The sequence below is a fragment of the Procambarus clarkii genome, chromosome 6, assembly GCF_040958095.1.
Source record: "Procambarus clarkii isolate CNS0578487 chromosome 6, FALCON_Pclarkii_2.0, whole genome shotgun sequence".
Taxonomy (NCBI): domain Eukaryota; kingdom Metazoa; phylum Arthropoda; class Malacostraca; order Decapoda; family Cambaridae; genus Procambarus; species Procambarus clarkii.
Genome location: NC_091155.1, coordinates 31,703,597 through 31,724,402, shown reverse-complemented (window position 1 = coordinate 31,724,402; position 20,806 = coordinate 31,703,597). Strand labels below are relative to the sequence as shown.

Here is a 20,806-nt window from a genome sequence, read left to right as displayed (position 1 = left end):
CTCCTCCACACATGTCAAACACCAGTTACACCCCTCCTCCTCCACACATGTCAAACACCTGTTACACCCCTCCTCCCCCACACATGTCAAACACCTGTTACACCCCTCCTCCCCCACACATGTCAAACACCTGTTACAGCCCTCCTCCTCCACACATGTCACACACCTGTTTCACCCCTCTTCCTCCACACATGTCAAACACCTGTTACACCCCTCCTCCCCCACACATGTCAAACACCTGTTACATCCCTCCTCCTCCACACATGAAACACACCTGTTTCACCCCTTCTCCTCCACACATGTCAAACACTTGTTACACCCCTCCTCCCCCCCCATGTCCCACATCTGTTACACCCCTCCTTCCCCCCCATGTCCCACATCTGTTACACCCCTCCTCCTCCATACAGTTCAAACACCTGTTACACCCCTCCTCCCCCACACATGTCAAACACCTGTTTCACCCCTCCTCCTCCACACATGTCAAACACCTGTTACACCCCTCCTCCTCCACACATGTCACACACCTGTTACACCCCTCCTCCTCCACACATGTCAAACACCTGTTACACCCCTCCTCCCCCACACATGTCAAACACCTGTTACACCCCTCCTCCTCCACACATGTCAAACACCTGTTACACCCCTCCTCCCCCACACATGTCAAACACCTGTTACAGCCATCCTCCTCCACACATGTCACACACCTGTTTCACCCCTCCTCCTCCACACATGTCAAACACCTGTTTCACCCCTCCTCCCCCACACATGTCACACACCTGTGTGTCAAGAACCAGCTACGTGATGCTAAAAGTCCCCATCACACAGGATGGTTGGTCATACAGGGCCATGTGATCAGTAGTCTGCCCTGGCACACTCTGGGTGCATTATGAGGATCTCATCATCAACACAAGAGTTAATAAAGGCACTTGGCGATTTTTTTTTATGGTGTCAATAATGTGCGATAGTGCCACACGTGAGACTGCTCTTCTCTCCTGCAGCACCACCATAACCACACAATCATCGCCACCTGCATCACTATCACCACCATCTAACCTTTAATCTCCAGCAAATGATATTCCGAGCGTGTATTTCATGCTATCATTCGCTGCGTGACCTTAGAATAAATCAAAGATCTTTGGATATCGGATTTAAAGGCAGTCATTCACAATTTAGAGGTTCATATTTATTTGTATATATTTTCCTCATGAATCAAGAATATAGATAACATATCTATTTTATCCTTTGCTTGACAATATCACAATTATTTAAGTAGTGGAGTCACTAGGACAGGAAATTGAGAAGCTATGAGACTGACGGCCTGGAAATACAGGCACTCATCACCTGACAAACATTACTCATCAGAGGTCTGATTATAAGATGGTTGGAGGGTGATTATAAGATGGTTGGAGGGTGATTATAAGATGGTTGGAGGGTGATTATAAGATGGTTGGAGGGTGATTATAAGATGGTTGGAGGGTGATTATAAGATGGTTGGAGGGTGATTATAAGATGGTTGGAGGGTGATTATAAGATGGTTGGAGGGTGATTATAAGATGGTTGGAGGGTGATTATAAGATAGTTGGAGGGTGATTATAAGATGGTTGGAGGGTGATTATAAGATGGTTGGAGGGTGATTATAAGATGGTTGGAGGGTGATTATAAGATGGTTGGAGGGTGATTATAAGATGGTTGGAGGGTGATTATAAGATGGTTGGAGGGTGATTATAAGATGGTTGGAGGGTGATTATAAGATGGTTGGAGGGGGGGGGGAGGGCTACAGTGGGCTATTCAACACCCCCCCCCCCCCCTACACGGCCGGGAAAGGCCTATACAATATTATCTGGTCTCAAGTGCTGAGCCTTCAGTGTAGAGTGAGGATCCTCTATCTCATCGAATGTGAAACTGTTGGACTATTTATGGGGAAGGGCAGGAGCTAGGCCCAGTTTCCCAGAGATATTCTTAGGCTATCTGTCGCTATCACACCAAGACGGGCGGCTCGTGTGACGGGGATAACACAACCCACCGTCTGCCATTATGAGGTTAACACAGGTTCCGGAGCTGGCAACTGCTTCCACACCCCAGCAAGGTCACCTACACGACCTCACCTCTGGCTCACGGGTCAACATTAACACTACAACATGTGACTTTTAGGAGAGACTGGTGACGAAACTGTCGTGTGTGACGAGTACACTTCTACCAGTCATGTCGTGAACACGTCCACACCCCAGTTGTGAAGCGCCACCATCAACACTTTCCAGCTTTTAATACAAAAACATTTCTTTCGTAAAACCATCCATACCGCGACATAACCCCGTGGTACTGCCATAACCTCTTAGTCCCAACCACAACAAGCCAGTAGATCCACAAGCGTAACCCCAGGAGTAAGACTCGTGTCCCCACCCACTCCCCCGGCCAGGGACCTCACAGCTACAGGAGCGTGGCGGCCACAACCACCCCTGCAGGAGGTGTTGGCTCCCGCCACCAAGCCCAGGGTCTCCGCTGGTGCACCAGCTCCCTACATATATATATATATATATATATATATATATATATATATATATATATATATATATATATATATATATATATATATATATGCGAATGGCACGAATGGTCCTGTGTGCTTCTCCTTACGTATCATAAGGCCAGACATGTATCAAAGAGTCATACACATATGTGTATGATACAAGAAGACTAAAGCCGCAGGACTTGCTGTAGGAAGAAATACAATAATATAAAACGAAATACAATTAGTTGTATTGAGTGATGTGTTGGTTGAGAGTAGGAGGGTGAGAGAGAGAGAGAATGTTGAACACTGCTGGAGGCTAACACTCACCTGACGTAGTCCCTCTTGCAGTAGGTCTTGCCGTCCCTGACGAAGCAGGTGCAGGTCTCGTCGAGGAACTGGTGGCACTCTGCGCACTTGAGGCAGGCGGCGTGCCACTCCATGTCCGGCGCCACCCGCAGGATGTACTGGTCGTTAATGACGGAGCCGCAGCCCATGCAGAGGGAGACCTGGCCGCCTGCAGCAGACACAACCTTCGTCAGCGTCGCCCACACACCCACGCTGCCTGCTGGAGGCAGACCATACACTCATCTCTCCTGGCGACACCTCACACCCTACATCATCCTCATATTAAATAGTCATAAACATTACAATAGACAAATAATAACTTACAACAATGCAGCCGATGGGTCACAATAACGTGGCTGAAGTATGTTGAGCACACATTAGAAGGTGAAGGGACAACGACGTTTCGGTCCGTCATGGACCATTCTCGAGTCGATGAAATGGTCCTGGACCATTCTCGACTTGAGAATGGTCCAGGACGGACCGAAACCTCGTCGTCCCTTCACCTTCTAGTGCGTGGTCTGGCCAACTTAGAACAATCTCCAGTTCATTGCCTTACCTTCCAACAATGATACCATTGATGGTGACATTAACAAACCCCAAATCAACACACGTGACTGCCTAGGCAGTGATCTATGAGTGTCAGGAATGCATGTCACAATACACACTAGCTAAGTGTTTTTACCCGTGAAAACATGGGAATATCAAACCTGGTTTTTGCATATAATTATAAAGGTGAGAGGCAGGGGTTCCTACACAGGTGAGTGAGAGTTATGACAACATTCACCAAGATGAGAACACTGTCAAGTCAACTTAAAACATTCATATGAGAGTTTGGTTTCTTTGTGAGCACTAAGTTGTTATTGTTAGTATTAAGATGACGCAAAACTGATGATATCTGCAAAAGAACAGATATATGCGAGTGGGGGGGGGGGAGGCTGGGAGAGGAGACGGTAGATACATATTTAAAGCTACAGACAGAAGGTTCAATACGAGGACAGGAGAGACAGGCAGGTGATTTCCCCGGCATTCCTTCCGTCTCTACTTTCCTACTTCTTCCTCTCTCTCTCTCTCTCTCTCTCTCTCTCTCTCTCTCTCTCTCTCTCTCTCTCTCTCTCTCTCTCTCTCTCTCTCTCTCTCTCTCTCTCTCTCACACACACACACACACACACACAAACACACACACACACACACACACAAACACACACACACACACACACAAACACACACACACACACACACACAAACACACACACACACACAAACACACACACACACACACACAAACACACACACACACACACACACACAAACACACACACACACACAAACACACACACACACACACAAACACACACACACACACACACACACAAACACACATATGGGCCTAATATAGCCGATATGCGCACTATGTTAGGCCTAGGATCCATTTTGTTAGGACTAGGTATGGTAAGTTATAGTTTTTTCTCTCACGATGTTACTGATACACAATAATATAGCGAAATGTGAACTGTAATATAGGCAAATTTTGTGATTTATTTCACATTAGGAAGAGAGAGAGAGAGAGAGAGAGGAGAGAGAGAGAGAGAGAGAGAGAGAGAGAGAGAGAGAGAGAGAGAGAGAGAGAGAGAGAGAGAGAGAGAGAGAGAGAGAGAGAGAGAGAGAGAGAGAGAGAGAGAGAGAGAGAGAGAGAGACAGATATGGCCATTACATTAATTTATTCAATTGTCTTAATATACAGAGGAATGCCATTACTGTGGCACTCAGGCTCCTCCCCTCAGTGCCTACAGTGGCACTCCTCCCACGGGAGTGCCACCGTAGTCAGAGTAGCTCAATTGTATGGTCCCTCTGGTGGATGGTTGAACGGGCCGGGGCAGACTGAACGTGGATGGTATGGATGAGGAATGACGGATGCTAAGCATGGATGTTGAATAAGAGATTAATATAACGGGGTTGAGTTGACTTGGTGTTGTGAATTGAGTGAGGGAAGGGGTAATGTCAGTAGAAGGCACCAAGCCATTATGATTGTATAGCACTGGGAAGGGGTACTGATTTGGGATGGAACGAGGGGGAAGGAATGGTGCCCAACCCCTTTGGACGGTCTGGGATTGAACGCCGACCTGCATGAAACCAGCCCGTTGCTCTACCGTCCACCCCAAGTGGTTATGCGTGAATTAAGGTAGGGGTTATGAGTTGAATCGAGGCATTATGAGTTGAGGGGAAGAGTTGTGAGTTGAGGGGAAGGGTTGTGAGTTGAGGGGAAGGGTTGTGAGTTGAGGGGAAGGGTTGTGAGTTGAGGGGAAGGGTTGTGAGTTGAGGGGAAGGGTTGTGAGTTGAGGGGAAGGGTTGTGAGTTGAGGAGAAGGGTTGTGAGTTGAGGGGAAGGGTTGTGAGTTGAGGGGAAGGGTTGTGAGTTGAGGAGAAGGGTTGTGAGTTGAGGGGAGAGTTGTGAGTTGATGGGAAGGGTTGTGAGTTGAGGGGGGAAGGGTTGTGAGTTGAGGGGAAGGGTTGTGAGTTGAGGAGAAGGGTTGTGAGTTGAGGGGAGAGTTGTGAGTTGATGGGAAGGGTTGTGAGTTGAGGGGGGAAGGGTTGTGAGTTGAGGGGAGGGTGTGTAGAAATAAAAAAAAAACAGGAGGAAGGTTGGTTAGTCATTTGGAGGTAACAGAGTAATGAGGAGAGGTGAGGAGGAGGAGGAGGAGGAGGAGGTGGAGAAAGAGGAGAGGAGAGGTGATGAGAAGAACAGAAGAGTAAGAAGAGGGGGGGGGGAGGAAGTAGAAGTGATGAATTGAGAGGAGCGAGAGGAAAGTGAGGAGTGATGGAAGTGATAAAGAATTTATGAGGTGCCACTCACAATGAGGGGACGTGATGATTCCCCCTTTCCCCTCCCCTCACTGCCCTCACGGCCACCCCTCATCAGACACGGCAGCCTCCCCTCACCTGTCCTCACACGCCCTACAAAACACGATAAAAAAAAACAATTTTTTTTTTTTTTACATTTAGGCTTTAGTGTGTATTTTACAGCATAAATACAACATATTACCAGCATACCCCCTCCCATTGTATACCATATTTTGTACATTTATATTCTCAAACCATTCCACAACAATAAATACATCTCTCAGTTACAAAAAAAAAATTATATGAAAAAAACAAACAAAAAATATCAAAAGGCTTAACACATTTTTTTTATTTGTTTGTTTTGTATTTAGGTCTACAAACAACCCACTTAACAAAAACACTTCAATATTGACTTAGGTAAACAATGACACATTTGGTGATGCTATTGCCTTTATTATTGTTAATTGCTCTCTCGTTAGTGCCTTTGTTAGATAGGTTAAGTAATAATTGTAATTACGAAGCAATAAGATGCTTATCTTAACATACTAACAAGGTTAGGTAAGGTCGGTGTTTTCTATGAAGCTTTTTAAAGGGTATCTATTATGTTTAGTATGTCACCTATGCACTTATTTAATAAGTCAATATTGACTATACGAATTTGCGAGAACGGGTTGCTTAGCGTTATCATTGGTCGTTATTATTGTTTGCGATTAGCATCGTTATTTCTTTCTTCAGTGTCTTCAGTGAACACCAGTCACATGCCACTGTCATGGGCGCCTGACAGCTGGGTGCACAGCGCTTCGGATTCGTAGTCCTGAGGTTCCGGGTTCGATCCCCGGTGGAGGCGGAGACAAATGGGCAAATGGGCCCGGTCCTCGACCAGGCCTCCACCCCCAGGAAGCAGCCCGTGACAGCTGACTAATACCCAGGTACCTATTTTACTGCTAGGTAACAGGGGCATAGGGTGAAAGAAACTCTGCCCATTGTTTTTCGCCGGCGCCTGGGATCGAACCCAGGACCACAGGATCCAAGTCCAGCGTGCTGTCCGCTCGGCCGACCGGCACCCATCCGGTTAGGTTAGGTTAAGATAACCTAACTTTAAATCAAATTAAAAAAATGAACTCATATAATGCAATGTTAACTGATAATTTCATATGAAAAAAAAAATCGAAAATTTTATAACTTCTGGAAAACTAGGCTTCTTAGGCAACTTGGGCCTTGCATAGAACTATTACCTTGTGACATTAGTAGTGCATTCTAGCTATTAGGCACGACATATATACATAAAAGTATACTTTAGTCCTGGACAATGTCCAGTGCTAAAATATACTCGCTGGTTGGTCAGTAAGGTATAGTGAAGAGCTTCCATACAGCTCCTTCTCTGGCTCTGCCTGTGGCAGCGGCTACTTCTCATAGCACGTTGCATTTGGAACGTTGGAACATAACGTCATTATAATTGAGAGAGGAGGGATTGGATCACAACCCTCCAGCGGTGGGTGACAGGGCTTAGGCCCAACCACACTCATATCTTCAATGTGTTAAATGTATATGTTCTATATGTATATAAATGATATAAATGTATATCTTCAATGGTTAAAAGTATACTTGACGGTTGGCAATTACGCCGGCCATAGTGGGAAGCCTCAGCCACTAATACACTTTCGCGAAATGTCGTCGTTTAGTTATATATATATATATATATATATATATATATATATATATATATATATATATATATATATATATATATATATATATATATATATATACACACACACACACACACACACACACGAGTGCTTACATTCTTGTACAGCCACTAGTACGCGTAGCGTTTCGGGCTAGTCCTTTATTCTATGGTCCCTGCAATACGACCCCCGCGAAGAATCGTTTTTACAACCAAGTACTCATTTTACTGTTGCGTTAAACAGAGGCTACAGTTAAGGATTTGCGCCCATTAAATCCTCCCCGGCCAGGATACGAACCCATGACACTGCGTTCGCGGAACGCCAGGCGAGCGTCTTACCACTACGCCACGGAGACTATTTCACCCATCAGACATTTTCTGACCTGTAGTTTGGTCATCGGAAGTGAGAGACATGAACGATCTCTTCCGGGATCGGAATATTATTGTTTAAAGTTTATGAACAATTATGACTTTTCAAACCATTTTCCAAGTAGTTTGCGTCTCCAACAGACGTGAGTATTAAAAATAATGTTCATATTTTACTCTTGACTACGAGGCAATATATTTCTATTCGTTACAGTGCACTTACGTTTATCAAGAGACTAATATGTATGACTAATATGTGTATGCATATGTTTATTGTTCTCGCAGGCGGGACTCAACACACAAACATTGTACACGGAACAATAGTAGTGACAGAGGAAGAGGTTTACCTTCAGGGACTCGACGAGACAAAAGCTGTTGAACCTAACAGGATGTCACCAAGGATCCTGAAGGATGCTGCTCAAATGCTGTGTAAACCACTTACAATGATGTGCAGTGTATCACTGCAGATGGGAGTGGTGCCACATAGCTGGAATTAGCCCTCTCGTGCCAAACTACAAGACAGAAGCCATACAGGCACCACCAAACCACTGACCTTAATGAGCTCACTATGCAAAGGGAAAGAAAAAACAAATGATAAGGAGTAATGGGTGAAGTCATAAGTGCACTCACAAGGGTCAGGCCTGAGACGCATGCTGTTTCTTGGGTACTTAAATGACACAGATTATTGACTAGGCTCTTGCGACACTCTTTGCTGATGACACACAGCTGACGAGCAAACTCTGGACATGTTAGCACTTTGTGCTCCCTACAACGGAAAGGCTGAGTTGGGGCTGCCCGAGGCAAAGGTTAAAGAGAAATTTAAGAAGTTTTCTATACTTTGGAGGCGTCAGCAGTCAGAAAATAAGACTAACCAGAAACAGAAAAATGCTTCATACTGTTATTTATATTTTTCTGCTTTTAATAACGGCTTGAAATAATAAGTAAATGTTTATATATTTTCCACAGCCTCCAACATGGGAAGGTTACCTTACCTTGAGGTGATTCCGGGGCTCAGCGACCCCGCGGCCCGGTCGTCAAGGCCGCCCGACCAGGTTGCCACACAAATTTAACAACTAAAGTTATTATTGTTGGCAAAAAAAAATTCAATGCATGGGTTTCGAGAATTGACTAGATATTGAACGTCACGTCACCGGAGAGAAGAAACATGCGAGACATGATCACGATATACAAAATGCTCAGAAGATTCAATAAGGTCGAAATATGACAAAAATGACTGTCAAGGTAGTGAAAATCACCATAAACAAGATGATAGTTGATGTAGGAAGACTCCGTGAACTATGTTCATGGAACAACACACCTTGGTGAGTACAGTTTAGAGCACACACACACACACACACACACACACACACACACACACACACACACACACACACACACACAAACACACACACACACACACACACAAAGACATAAAAGATTCTCAGAGGAATTGATAGGGGAAGATAAAGCCAGTATATTTAACACAAGAAACACACGCACTTGGGGACACAGGTGGAAATTGAGTGTCCAAATTACCCATAAAGACATTACAAATATTTTTTTTAGTGTCAGAGTAGTTAATAAAAAGTATGCATTAGGAAGTGATGTGGTGGAAGCAGACTCCATACACAGTTTCAAGTGTAGATATGATAGAGCCCAATAGGCTCAGGAACCTGTACACTTGTTGATTGACGGTTGAGAGGCGGGACGAAAGAGCCGAAGCCCAACTCCCCACAAGTACAACTAGGTGAGTACAACTAGGAGAGTACACACACACACACACACCTCCAAGAAAGAACAAATGAAACCATTTTGATTCCATAAAACTGTCATCTGGCACTAATTAAAGCTTGCGTTGCAGAATTCTAATCACTTCATCTGTTTATGCAGTAATTACATATTCCGGGACGTGTGTTTGATCCACCAACGCTGTGCAAACTTGAGGCATTTTTTATAAACATCATATGTTTCAAAAGCCGCAGAATGCAATTATGGAGTTTAATTACTCACATAGTGACATAGAAGATTAATCCTAGCTGTAATTATTATAAGCCTTTGATTGCAGTAGTCTCAGAGAAGTGAGAGAGAGAGAGAGAGAGAGAGAGAGAGAGAGAGAGAGAGAGAGAGAGAGAGAGAGAGAGAGAGAGAGAGAGAGAGAGAGAGAGAGAGAGAGAGAGAGAGAGAGAGAGAGAGAGAGAGAGAGAGAGAGAGAGAGAGAGAGAGAGAGAGAGAGAGAGAGGAGAGCAGGGGAGACAGGTGACCATAACCCACTAAGCCAGGATGGTGTCATAACACTAAGGGAACATGCAGGATATAAAGTAGATGTCTCACAAGCATTTGGAGTGTTACTTCTCTTGGCAAGTGTGTGTGTATCCCTGTTTTCAGGGTCAAGGGTCACATGCCCCATCAGTGTGTGTTCAGGGTCAAGGGTCACCACATGCCCCATCATTGTGTGCCCAGGGTCAAGGGTTACCACATGCCCCATCACTGTGTGCCCAGGGTCAAGGGTCGCATGCCCCATCACTGTGTGCCCAGGGTCAAGGGTCGCATGCCCCATCACTGTGTGCCCAGGGTCAAGGGTCACATGCCCCATCACTGTGTGCCCAGGGTCAAGGATCACATGCCCCATCACTGTGTGTTCGTCATAAGCAAACGAAGACATCATCAAAAGAAAGGTGAAACGCCATGCAACCTTGAAGAGTCAACCAACACAACACCTGTACCCCCTATTGGACTGTTTTACAGGAACTTCTTTTCGACGGCTCATAAAACGGAGGAAATGTCCTGAAAGACATTATTGATAGGAACATTATGCCTATAGACAAAAATCAGAAAATACAATTGACAATTTACTACAAAAAAAAAATGCCAACCTACTCACGAAAACTCCCCAGACACCAAACAGAACGCCTTCAAGGAAACCGACATCGTCTATGCCTTCACATGCCCACTTGGGGACTGTAAGCCCCAAAGAACTCAGTATATAGGCAAGACAACAATGTCTCTTTCTAGGCGATCAACTATGCACAAACAACAGGGCTCCATCAAGGAGCATATAATCTCTTCCCACAACCAGACCATCACCAGAGAAATCTTAACAAGCAACACAGAAATTATCGATAAATAAGGCGATAGCAGGAGACTCGACATCAGCGAGGCACTACACATCAAAAAGTCAACACCAGCAATCAACAGCTAATTAATGCACAACTATATTCTACCTATTTCAAGACCCCGAACCAACATGGAAGCAGCAAGAGGAAAAATTGGCCAATAGGCCTTCAGCAGTTACTTCCATTCTTATGTTTTCATTCCCAATTTATACCCATTGATTCGTGTTCTGTCATAGCTTTATCACCTCACCCAAAACGAGTATAATTATGACGTATTTTGTGTGTAAACTAAGTCTTTGAATATGTAATAAGCATTACGAAACGCGTTCAGGCGTCAGACCAGAAATAAAAGAATGAATTTTGGAGAGTTAATTTATCAATTACCCTCGACAGTGAAGAAGAACGTAAGAAATATTGAGAAGATTCGTGTTAAAATGATTAATCTTACCCTTTCGGTCATATTCAACAACATATGTTTACAAACAACACTGCTACCAAAATATACTATGATATCCTTTGATATCCTTTATATTAATTGTCATCTGATCGTTTTAATAATTATTTTACTCATCAGTTTTAAGATATCAACAGTAGTAATTTTTGTCTAATTAAATATTTTTTTTCGGTCTTCCAAATTATCCAAATAAAACTTTACGGCGGATGTGTCTGTGAAAAATAAAATATTACGGTCAATTTTGAGGTCAAACACGTCAGTTATAATATGTTATTATTATTAGTATTTATATTTGTCTTAGGATAACTCAAGACAAGCACGAGGAAAAAAACGACATTACAAGTTGCTTTACAGTCTGCTAAATTATGATTTGCTAATTACCTTCCAATTATACGCAGCTGCAATTAATTCTCATGATAATTTGCACTATCAGATATTAATATTTGTTGTCTGTGAGGCAGTAATTGATTACACGCACTAGAATGATCATAATTAGTTTGGGTTGCAATAATTAGAGTACGCCGAGCTGGTTATGCTGTACAGGCGGCGCGTGGGGCCGGTAATTAATTGTCGCTACATGCTGCCCATACTTACTGGTTACTGAAAAGTAATGCATTCACGTATCTTGGTGGTGTTTGGTTTATAGACCTGGCCACGGTTATGAGTGTAGGGGGGGAGGTTGTGAGTGTGAGGGGGAAGGTTGTGAGTGTAGGGGGAAGGTTGTGAGTGTAGGGGGGAAGGTTGTGAGTGTAGGGGGGAGGTTGTGAGTGTGAGGGGGAAGGTTGTGAGTGTAGGGGGAAGGTTGTGAGTGTAGGGGGGAAGGTTGTGAGTGTAGGGGAGAAGGTTGTAAGTGTAGGGGGGAAGGTTGTGAATGTAGGGGGAAGGTTGTGAGTGTAGGGGAGAAGGTTGTAAGTGTAGGGGGGAAGGTTGTGAGTGTAGGGGTAAGGTTGTGAGTGTAGGGGAGGTTGTGAGTGTGAGGGGGAAGGTTGTGAATGTAGGGGGAAGGTTGTGAGTGTAGGGGAGAAGGTTGTAAGTGTAGGGGGGAAGGTTGTGAGTGTAGGGGGGTAGGTTGTGAGTGTAGGGGAGAAGGTTGTAAGTGTAGGGGGGAAGGTTGTGAGTGTGAGGGGGAAGGTTGTGGGTGTAGGGGAGAAGGTTGTAAGTGTAGGGGGGAAGGTTGTGAGTGTAGGGGGGAAGGTTGTGAGTGTAGGGGAGAAGGTTGTAAGTGTAGGGGGGTAGGTTGTGAGTGTGAGGGGGAAGGTTGTGGGTGTAGGGGAGAAGGTTGTAAGTGTAGGGGGGAAGGTTGTGAGTGTAGGGGGGAAGGTTTGTGAGTGTAGGGGGTAGGTTGTGAGTGTAGGGGGGTAGGTTGTGAGTGTAGGGGGGGAAGTTGTGAGTGTAGGGGGGGAAGCTGTGAGAACAGAGCTGGAAATGTGTTCCATGTTCCAATTGTTCAATATAGAACTACTGACCACTCAGAACTGTTGTTTATATCCACCCTGTGACAGGTTGTCTTCAGCCTGTCACAGAGACTCTCAAGTAAGCTGTCTTCCGCCTTAACTATTACTGTATAACTTCTTCCACACATCTACTACCCTATTTCCTAACTTGTGTATCGATTTATTTTAAAAATTATGTATTATAATCTTTATTCTCAATTGTTTCGTGTTGTAAGATGGTTTTAGATTGTTAAAACACTATTTACCTCCATGTTGTTAAACCCATTTAGTCACTTGTGCACTAGGGAGTGTATATTTTGTCATAGTTGTCCTTCATAAGTGGTAATTCTTACCATAACAGTAAGAATTACCATAGTTATCCTACTCTGTATAACATCAAGAGAAATCTAAATCCTTTCCATAACACGGTGGCCAGACCTGTACCGGATAACACAAGCGGGGGGGTCACGATAACAAAATAACTGCGAAGGATAACATTGGTCTTTATTAATAAGGGCTTCCTGATAACAATCCTGGTATCCTATTGATCTTAATTCGAAACATTATGCTCTGGTTTCTTGTTTTTCTTTTTTTTACCTCCTTGTTCACCGCGGCTCCCTGATAACTTTCCACAACTTGGTGTCATAACTCGGGCAAATATTCCTTAGGTTGTCTCTTAAGCTTCTCAAGGTCACCACCAGACGACACTTCGCCAAGCCTCCATCACTGTTATCAGGTCCTGCAACGTCTGTAAACATCGACATTACAGGATTTCAATTGTTCAGGTGAGTAGTTCAGTGGTATAAAGAAAACAGGCAGGGTGACAGTATGAAGGTCTGTGGCACACAGACTTGTCACTGCTCTCCGCCTGTCACTGCTGTCAACTCCACCGATGTTATCACTGAATTACAATCAGTAGTCACTGTTAGTGAATCAGTGTCACTGTATCCTAGCTCCCGCCAAACACACACCGAAACTACAACGTTGGTACAACGTTCGAACAAGTTTTAACACCTCCTAACCAGTTATAACAACCAATATAGCAAGTTGTAACAACGTTCTAATACGTCATAAACACGTTAAGCCAAGATGTAACAACTTTATTACAAGTTGTAACAAGCGGAAAATAGAGACAGTTCCGGTTTGTGTTTCCAGGGCTGTTCAGCCTTGCATTTCTGTAAAAGGTATGTTAGGAGGAAACAGAGATGTTGGCGAGGAAGGAGGGAAGAGGATCAGGATAAGGAGGAAGGGAGGGGGGGATAAGGATTAGGAAGAGGCGGAGCAGCAGGGCGCCCTACCCTGCCCGAGTGCCCTGGAGGCCTAGTCTGGGGTGCCAGATTACCTCTGCATTATTCACAAAGTGAGATTGAGTACATTAAATTACCAAGATGAGGACCCCGGCCAGAGGCGAGGGTGTGTTTGTCTTATGTCTTGATGCCTCTTGGCGCGAGGGGCCCCGGTCTCTGGCGCTCTATGGAGCCCACTCTCCTCTGTATGGAGCCTGCTATTTCTTCATGGGAAACATTCTATGCGGAACGCACTGTATACGCAGAATACAGCTGTGTACACTCAACACACCTGTGTACACTCAACACACCTGTGTACACTCAACACACCTGTGTACACTCAACACACCTGTGTACACTCAACACACCTGTGTACACTCAACACACCTGTGTACACTATTAGGATTCCACATCCCATTTAAAACATTACTTTAATCTTACACCCAACATGAAGGACTGACACTGTCTTACACCCAACATGAAGGACTGTCACAGTCTTACACCCAACATGAAGGACTGTCACAGTCTTACACCCAACATGAAGGACTGTCACAGTCTTACACCAAATATGAAGGACTGACACAGTCTTATACCCAACATGAAGGACTGTCACAGTCTTACACCCAACATGAAGGACTGTCACAGTCTTACACCCAACATGGAGGACTGTCACAGTCTTACACCCAACATGAAGGACTGTCACAGTCTTACACCCAACATGAAGGACTGTCACAGTCTTACACCCAACATGAAGGACTGTCACAGTCTTGCACCCAACATGAAGGACTGCCACAGTCTTACACCCAACATGGAGGACTGACACATAATATATTATACATATTAGGAAGTATAAAGTAGTATAACTTGACTGATATCTAACTGTTTATTATAATGCATTATTTAAGACAAACGACGTCTTTTGGTAAAACTCTAACTTCTTTTTCATCGACTACGCAATACAGCGAAACTACAGGAATAACAGAACATCGGAGAGCAGGGAGAGGTACCAGAGGGCCAGAAATGAGTACCTCAGAGTGAGGAGAGAAGCAGAGAGACAGTATGAAAATGACATAGCGAGTAAAGCCAAGACCCAACCAAAGCTGCTCCACAGCCACATCAGGAGGAAAACAGCAGTGAAGGAACAAGTGATGAAACTGAGAAAAGGGGAGAACAGATATACAGAGAACGACAAAGAGGTGTGTGAAGAACTCAACAAGAGATTCCAGGAGGTCTGGAATCTCAATAGAACAAGGAGAGGTCCCTGCACTAAATGAGTTGGCAAACCGAACAACCTTGGAGGAATTTTACCTCACCAGTGATGAGGTCAAAAGAAACCTGTTGGAGCTGAATGTGTCAAAGGCTGTTGGGCCTGACAGACTCTCACCGTGGATTCTAAAAGAAGGTGCAGAAGCACTAAGTGTGCCACTCTCTATGGTATATCACAGGTCAGGTCACTGGAAACGGGAGACCTACCAGAAAGTTGGAAGACAGCTAACGTGGTCCCAATTTACAAAAAGGGTGACAGGCAAGAGGCACTGTACAGGCCAGTTTCCCTAACTTGTATACCATGCAAGGTGATGAAGAAGATCGTGAAGAAAAGGCTCGTAGAGCATCTGGAGAGAAACAGCTATGTAACACACCATCAACATGGGTTCAGAGATGGTAAATCGTGCCTCACAGGCCTAACAGAATTCTATGACCAAGCAACACAAATTAGGCAGGAAAGAGAAGGGTGGGCAGACTACATTTTCTTGGACTGTCCGAAAGCCTTTGACACAGTACCTCACAAAATGCTGTTACAAAAGTTGGAGCAGCAGGCAGGAGTAAAAGGTAAGGTGCTCCAGTGGATAAGGGAGTATCTAAGCAATAGGAAACAGCGAGTAACTGTGAGGGGGGAGACATCAGAGTGGCAAGATGTCACCAGCGGGATTCCACAGGGCTCTGTACTCGGACCCATCCTGTTTCTAGTATATGTAAACGATCTTCCAGAGGGTATAGACTCATTCCTCTCAATGTTTGCTGATGATGCAAAAATTATGAGAAGAATCAAAATAGATGAAGATAGACAGAGACTACAGGACGACCTGGACAAACTGGAGGAATGGTCTCTCTCTCTCTCTCTCTCCTTAGAAGCAGAGTGAGCAAGAGAGGTTCTATAGACATAATATATTTGTCATCTGAATATGCTAACTCTCCCATTATTTAAGTTGTCCCCGTGCAAACAGCGATTATTCCCGTAGACGGTCACTTGGGTTAAACATGTGCCGGAGACATTTAGCCATCTCTTACACTTGGCACACGTCTCTGGCACCGTGCGTCTGTGCCAGTGGCTGCGTGTCTGCTCCCTGTGTCAGTGGCTGCGTGTCTGCTCCCTGTGCCAGTGGCTGCGTGTCCGTCTGTGCCAGTGGCTGCGTGTCTGCCCCCTGTGCCAGTGGCTGCGTGTCTGCTCCCTGCGCCTGTGGCTGCGTGTCTGCTCCCTGTGCCTGTGGCTGCGTGTCTGCTCCCTGTGCCAGTGGCTGCGTGTCTGCTCCCTGTGCCAGTGGCTGCGTGTCTGCTCCCTGTGCCAGTGGCTGCGTGTCTGCTCCCTGTGCCAGTGGCTGCGTGTCTGCTCCCTGTGCCTGTGGCTGCGTGTCTGCTCCCTGTGCCTGTGGCTGCGTGTCTGCTCCCTGTGCCAGTGGCTGCGTGTCTGCTCCCTGTGCCAGTGGCTGCGTGTCTGCTCCCTGTGCCAGTGGCTGCGTGTCTGCTCCCTGTGCCTGTGGCTACGTGTCTGCTCCCTGTGCCAGTGGCTGCGTGTCCGTCTGTGCCAGTGGCTGCGTGTCTGCGCCCTGTGCCAGTGGCTGCGTGTCTGCGCCCTGTGCCAGTGGCTACGTGTCTGCTCCCTGTGCCAGTGGCTGCGTGTCCGTCTGTGCCAGTGGCTGCGTGTCTGCGCCCTGTGCCAGTGGCTACGTGTCTGCTCCCTGTGCCAGTGGCTGCGTGTCCGTCTGTGCCAGTGGCTGCGTGTCTGCGTCCGGTGCGCCACTGTGAAACACCAGCCATTACAGAATCGCCACTCCAGAGGTACCATTAGGGGAATAGGCGAGAGGAGAGCGTAGGTCTAAGGCAACGAGAGACCTTGGTAATTGTGTTAGCTATGTAAGACTTTGGATATGAGGAAGGAGAAATGTGAAATGGTGAGTGTGTGAGGCAGGTGGGTGGGTGGGGATGGTGAGTGTGTGAGGCAGGTGGGGGGGGGGGATGGTGAGTGTGTGAGGCAGGTGGGGGGAGGGGATGGTGAGTGTGTGAGGCAGGTGGGGGGGGGGGATGGTGAGTGTGTGAGGCAGGTGGGGGGGGGGATGGTGAGTGTGTGAGTGAGTGAACAATGCTCTAGGGGACCAGTCCTTGAAGAAAGTGTGAGTATTTTGCTTGTTTAATCAGTCACTTGACCTTGAGAAGGAGCCCCGCACACCGCCGGGGCCAGATTCACGAAGTAGTTACGCAAGCACTTACGAACCTGTCCATCTTTTCTCAATCTTTGGCGGCTTTGTTTACAATTATTATCCGGTTAATGAGTTCCGAAGCACCAGGAGGCTGTTTATAACAATAACAACAGTTGATTGGTAAGTTTTCATGCTTGGAAACTGTTTAATAAATGTAACCAAAGCAATCAAAGATTGAGGAAAGTTGTACACGTTCGTAAGTACTAGCGTAACTGCTTCGTGAATCTGGCCCCAGTCTTATGAAGCGGTGGAGTGCTGGTGTGGACGACCGCTCGTGTGATGATGTTGTGTGGTGTATAGTATACGGTGAGTAAATGAATGGCAATTTTATCATATTTTTCAGTTCAGCTCGATTAAAGAACAACGATCATTAAGAAATAAAACCAATAAGATGAAGACTCAAGACCTAAGCTTCGTGTAAGGAAGCATATAAGGAAGTGAAGCCTGGGAGGAGACGCAATACAAACGTATGGAAGGACGTGTATAGTGTGAGAGAAGAACCAATCAACACGACCATTCCCCTGATGCAGGTACAAGCAAGAGAATGCCACAATAACGGGGGCTGAAACACATAAGCCAGCCCACATATGTGACGTGACAATGTTTAGGTCCATGATACATGCATGATACATGATAAGGGTATCATGTGGTGATCAGGGCGACCCTCAAGGTTGCCACGTTGGTCTTGGAGTCTCTCCTGTCATCTCCATCACCTGCCTTCTGTACTACAGCTCTCCTCTTCCTCTCTCTCTCTCTCTATTCCCCTCTCCATCTCTGTCTCTGCCTCGCCTTCTGTCTTTAGTCCCCCTCTCCCTCGCTCTCTGTGCCTCATCTATTCATTTAAATGTACCTGACCCGCTTGCTGCGCACATCCATTGTACCATCTTTCATGATAAATGTGAATGGTACCGATGCTTCCTCATCATACATCTGTATGTATCTCAATCAAAACGTACCGTCCCGGCCCAGTACCGCCCTCAGCCCGTACCGTCCCCGCCCAGTACCACCCTCAGTCCGTACCGTTCCCGCCCAGTACCACCCTCAGCCCGTACCGTCCCCGCCCAGTACCGCCCTCAGCCCGTACCGTCCCCTCCCAGTACCACCCTCAGCCCGTACCGTCCCCGCCCAGTACCACACTCAGCCCGTACCGTTCCCGCCCAGTACCACCCTCAGCCCGTACCGTCCCCGCTCAGTACCACCTTCAGCCCGTACCGTCCCCGTCCAGTACCACCCTCAGCCAGTACCGTCCCCGCCCAGTACCACCCTCAGCCCGTACCGTTCCCGCCCAGTACCACCCTCAGCCAGTACCGTCCCCGCCCAGTACCACCCTCAGCCAGTACCGTCCCCCGCCCAGTACCACCCTCAGCTCGTACCGTCCCCGCCCATTACCACCCTCAGCCCGTACCGTTCCCGCCCAGTACCACCCTCAGTCCGTACCGTCCCCGCCCAGTACCACCCTCAGCCCGTACCGTCCCCGCCCAGTACCACCCTCAGTCCGTACCGTCCCCGCCCAGTACCACCCTCAGCCAGTACCGTCCCGGCCCAGTACCATCCCCCGCCCAGTACCACCCTCAGCCAGTACCGTCCCGGCCCAGTACCACCTTCAGCCCGTACCGTACCCGCCCAGTACCACCCTCAGCCCTTACCGTCCCCGCCCAGTACCACCCTCAGCCCGTACCGTTCCCGCCCAGTACCACCCTCAGTCCGTACCGTCCCCGCCCAGTACCACCCTCAGCCCGTACCGTCCCCGCCCAGTACCACCCTCAGTCCGTACCGTCCCCGCCCAGTACCACCCTCAGCCAGTACCGTCCCGGCCCAGTACCATCCCCCGCCCAGTACCACCCTCAGCCAGTACCGTCCCGGCCCAGTACCACCTTCAGCCCGTACCGTACCCGCCCAGTACCACCCTCAGCCAGTACCGTCCCCGCCCAGTACCACCCTCAGCCCAGTACCGTTCCCACCCAGTACCACCCTCAGCCCAGTACTGTCCCCGCCCAGTACCACCCTCAGCCAGTACCGTCCCCGCCCAGTACCACCCTCAGCCCAGTACCGTCCCCGCCCAGTACCACCCTCAGCCCAGTACCGTCCCCGCCCAGTACCACCCTCAGCCCAGTACCGTCCCCACCCAGTACCACCCTCAGCCCAGTACCGTCCCCGCCCAGTACCACCCTCAGCCCAGTACCGTTCCCACCCAGTACCACCCTCAGCCAGTACCGTCCCCGCCCAGTACCACCCTCAGCCAGTACCGTCCCGGCCCAGTACCACCTTCAGCCCGTACCGTACCCGCCCAGTACCACCCTCAGCCAGTACCGTCCCGCCCAGTACCTGGAGGGGTGACCCCCCCCCCCCCGCCGTACCGCCGCCACCAATCCGGTGTTTGCAGCTAGATAATTAATGACGCTCAGGGTAATTAGTATACTAACATTGGTGATGATCGCTCGGTTGAATCACCAGTATTAGAGTAGCGGGAGTCTTGGTGGGTTGGGGGGGGGGGAGGGGTGGGAGGGGGACTGACGGAACAGACTGAGGGGAGAGGAGCCAGACAGACGGAAGAGGAGTGGGACTGAGAGCAGACACAGAGAGCAGAGACTCTGAGAGCAGTGACCGAGGGGAGAGGAGAGAGTGTGAGGATAGGACTGAAAAGAGACTTCACAGCACCATAAGGGGGCTACACCAGCCCCCAGGATCACAGCACCATAAGGGGGCTACACCAGCCCCCAGGATCACAACACCATAAGGGGGCTACAACAGCCCCCAGGATATCAGCACCACAAGGGGGCTACACCAGCCCCCAGGTTCTCAGCACCACAAGGGGGCTACACCAGCCCCCTGGTTCTCAGCACCACAAGGGGGCTACAACAGCCCCCAGGATCACAACACCATAAGGGGGCTACAACAGCCCCCAGGATCACAGCACCACAAGGGGGCTACACCAGCCCCCAGGTTCACAGCACCACAAGGGGGCTACAACAGCCCCCAGGATCACAACACCACAAGGGGGCTACACCAGCCCCCAGGATCACAACACCACAAGGGGGCTACACCAGCCCCCAGGATCACAACACCACAAGGGGGCTACACCAGCCCCCAGGTTCACAGCACCACAAGGGGGCTACAACAGCCCCCAGGATCACAACACCACAAGGGGGCTACACCAGCCCCCAGGATCACAACACCACAAGGGGGCTACAACAGCCCCCAGGATCACAACACCACAAGGGGGCTACAACAGCCCCCAGGTTCACAGCACCACAAGGGGGCTACACCAGCCCCCAGGATCACAACACCACAAGGGGGCTA

The 20,806-nt window shown here is 47.8% G+C and overlaps 1 protein-coding gene across 1 annotated transcript in view; it reads right to left on the bottom strand.

Moving 5' to 3' along the window:
* The window catches only part of LOC138355777 (insulin gene enhancer protein ISL-1-like), a 330,343-nt gene that overhangs the window by 245,361 nt on the left and 64,176 nt on the right, over window positions 1-20,806 (bottom strand). The window contains exon 3 of the mRNA XM_069311302.1: window positions 2,837-3,074. Coding sequence (XP_069167403.1) covers window positions 2,837-3,074 — 238 coding nt within the window. The remainder of the gene's footprint in view (window positions 1-2,836; window positions 3,075-20,806) is intronic.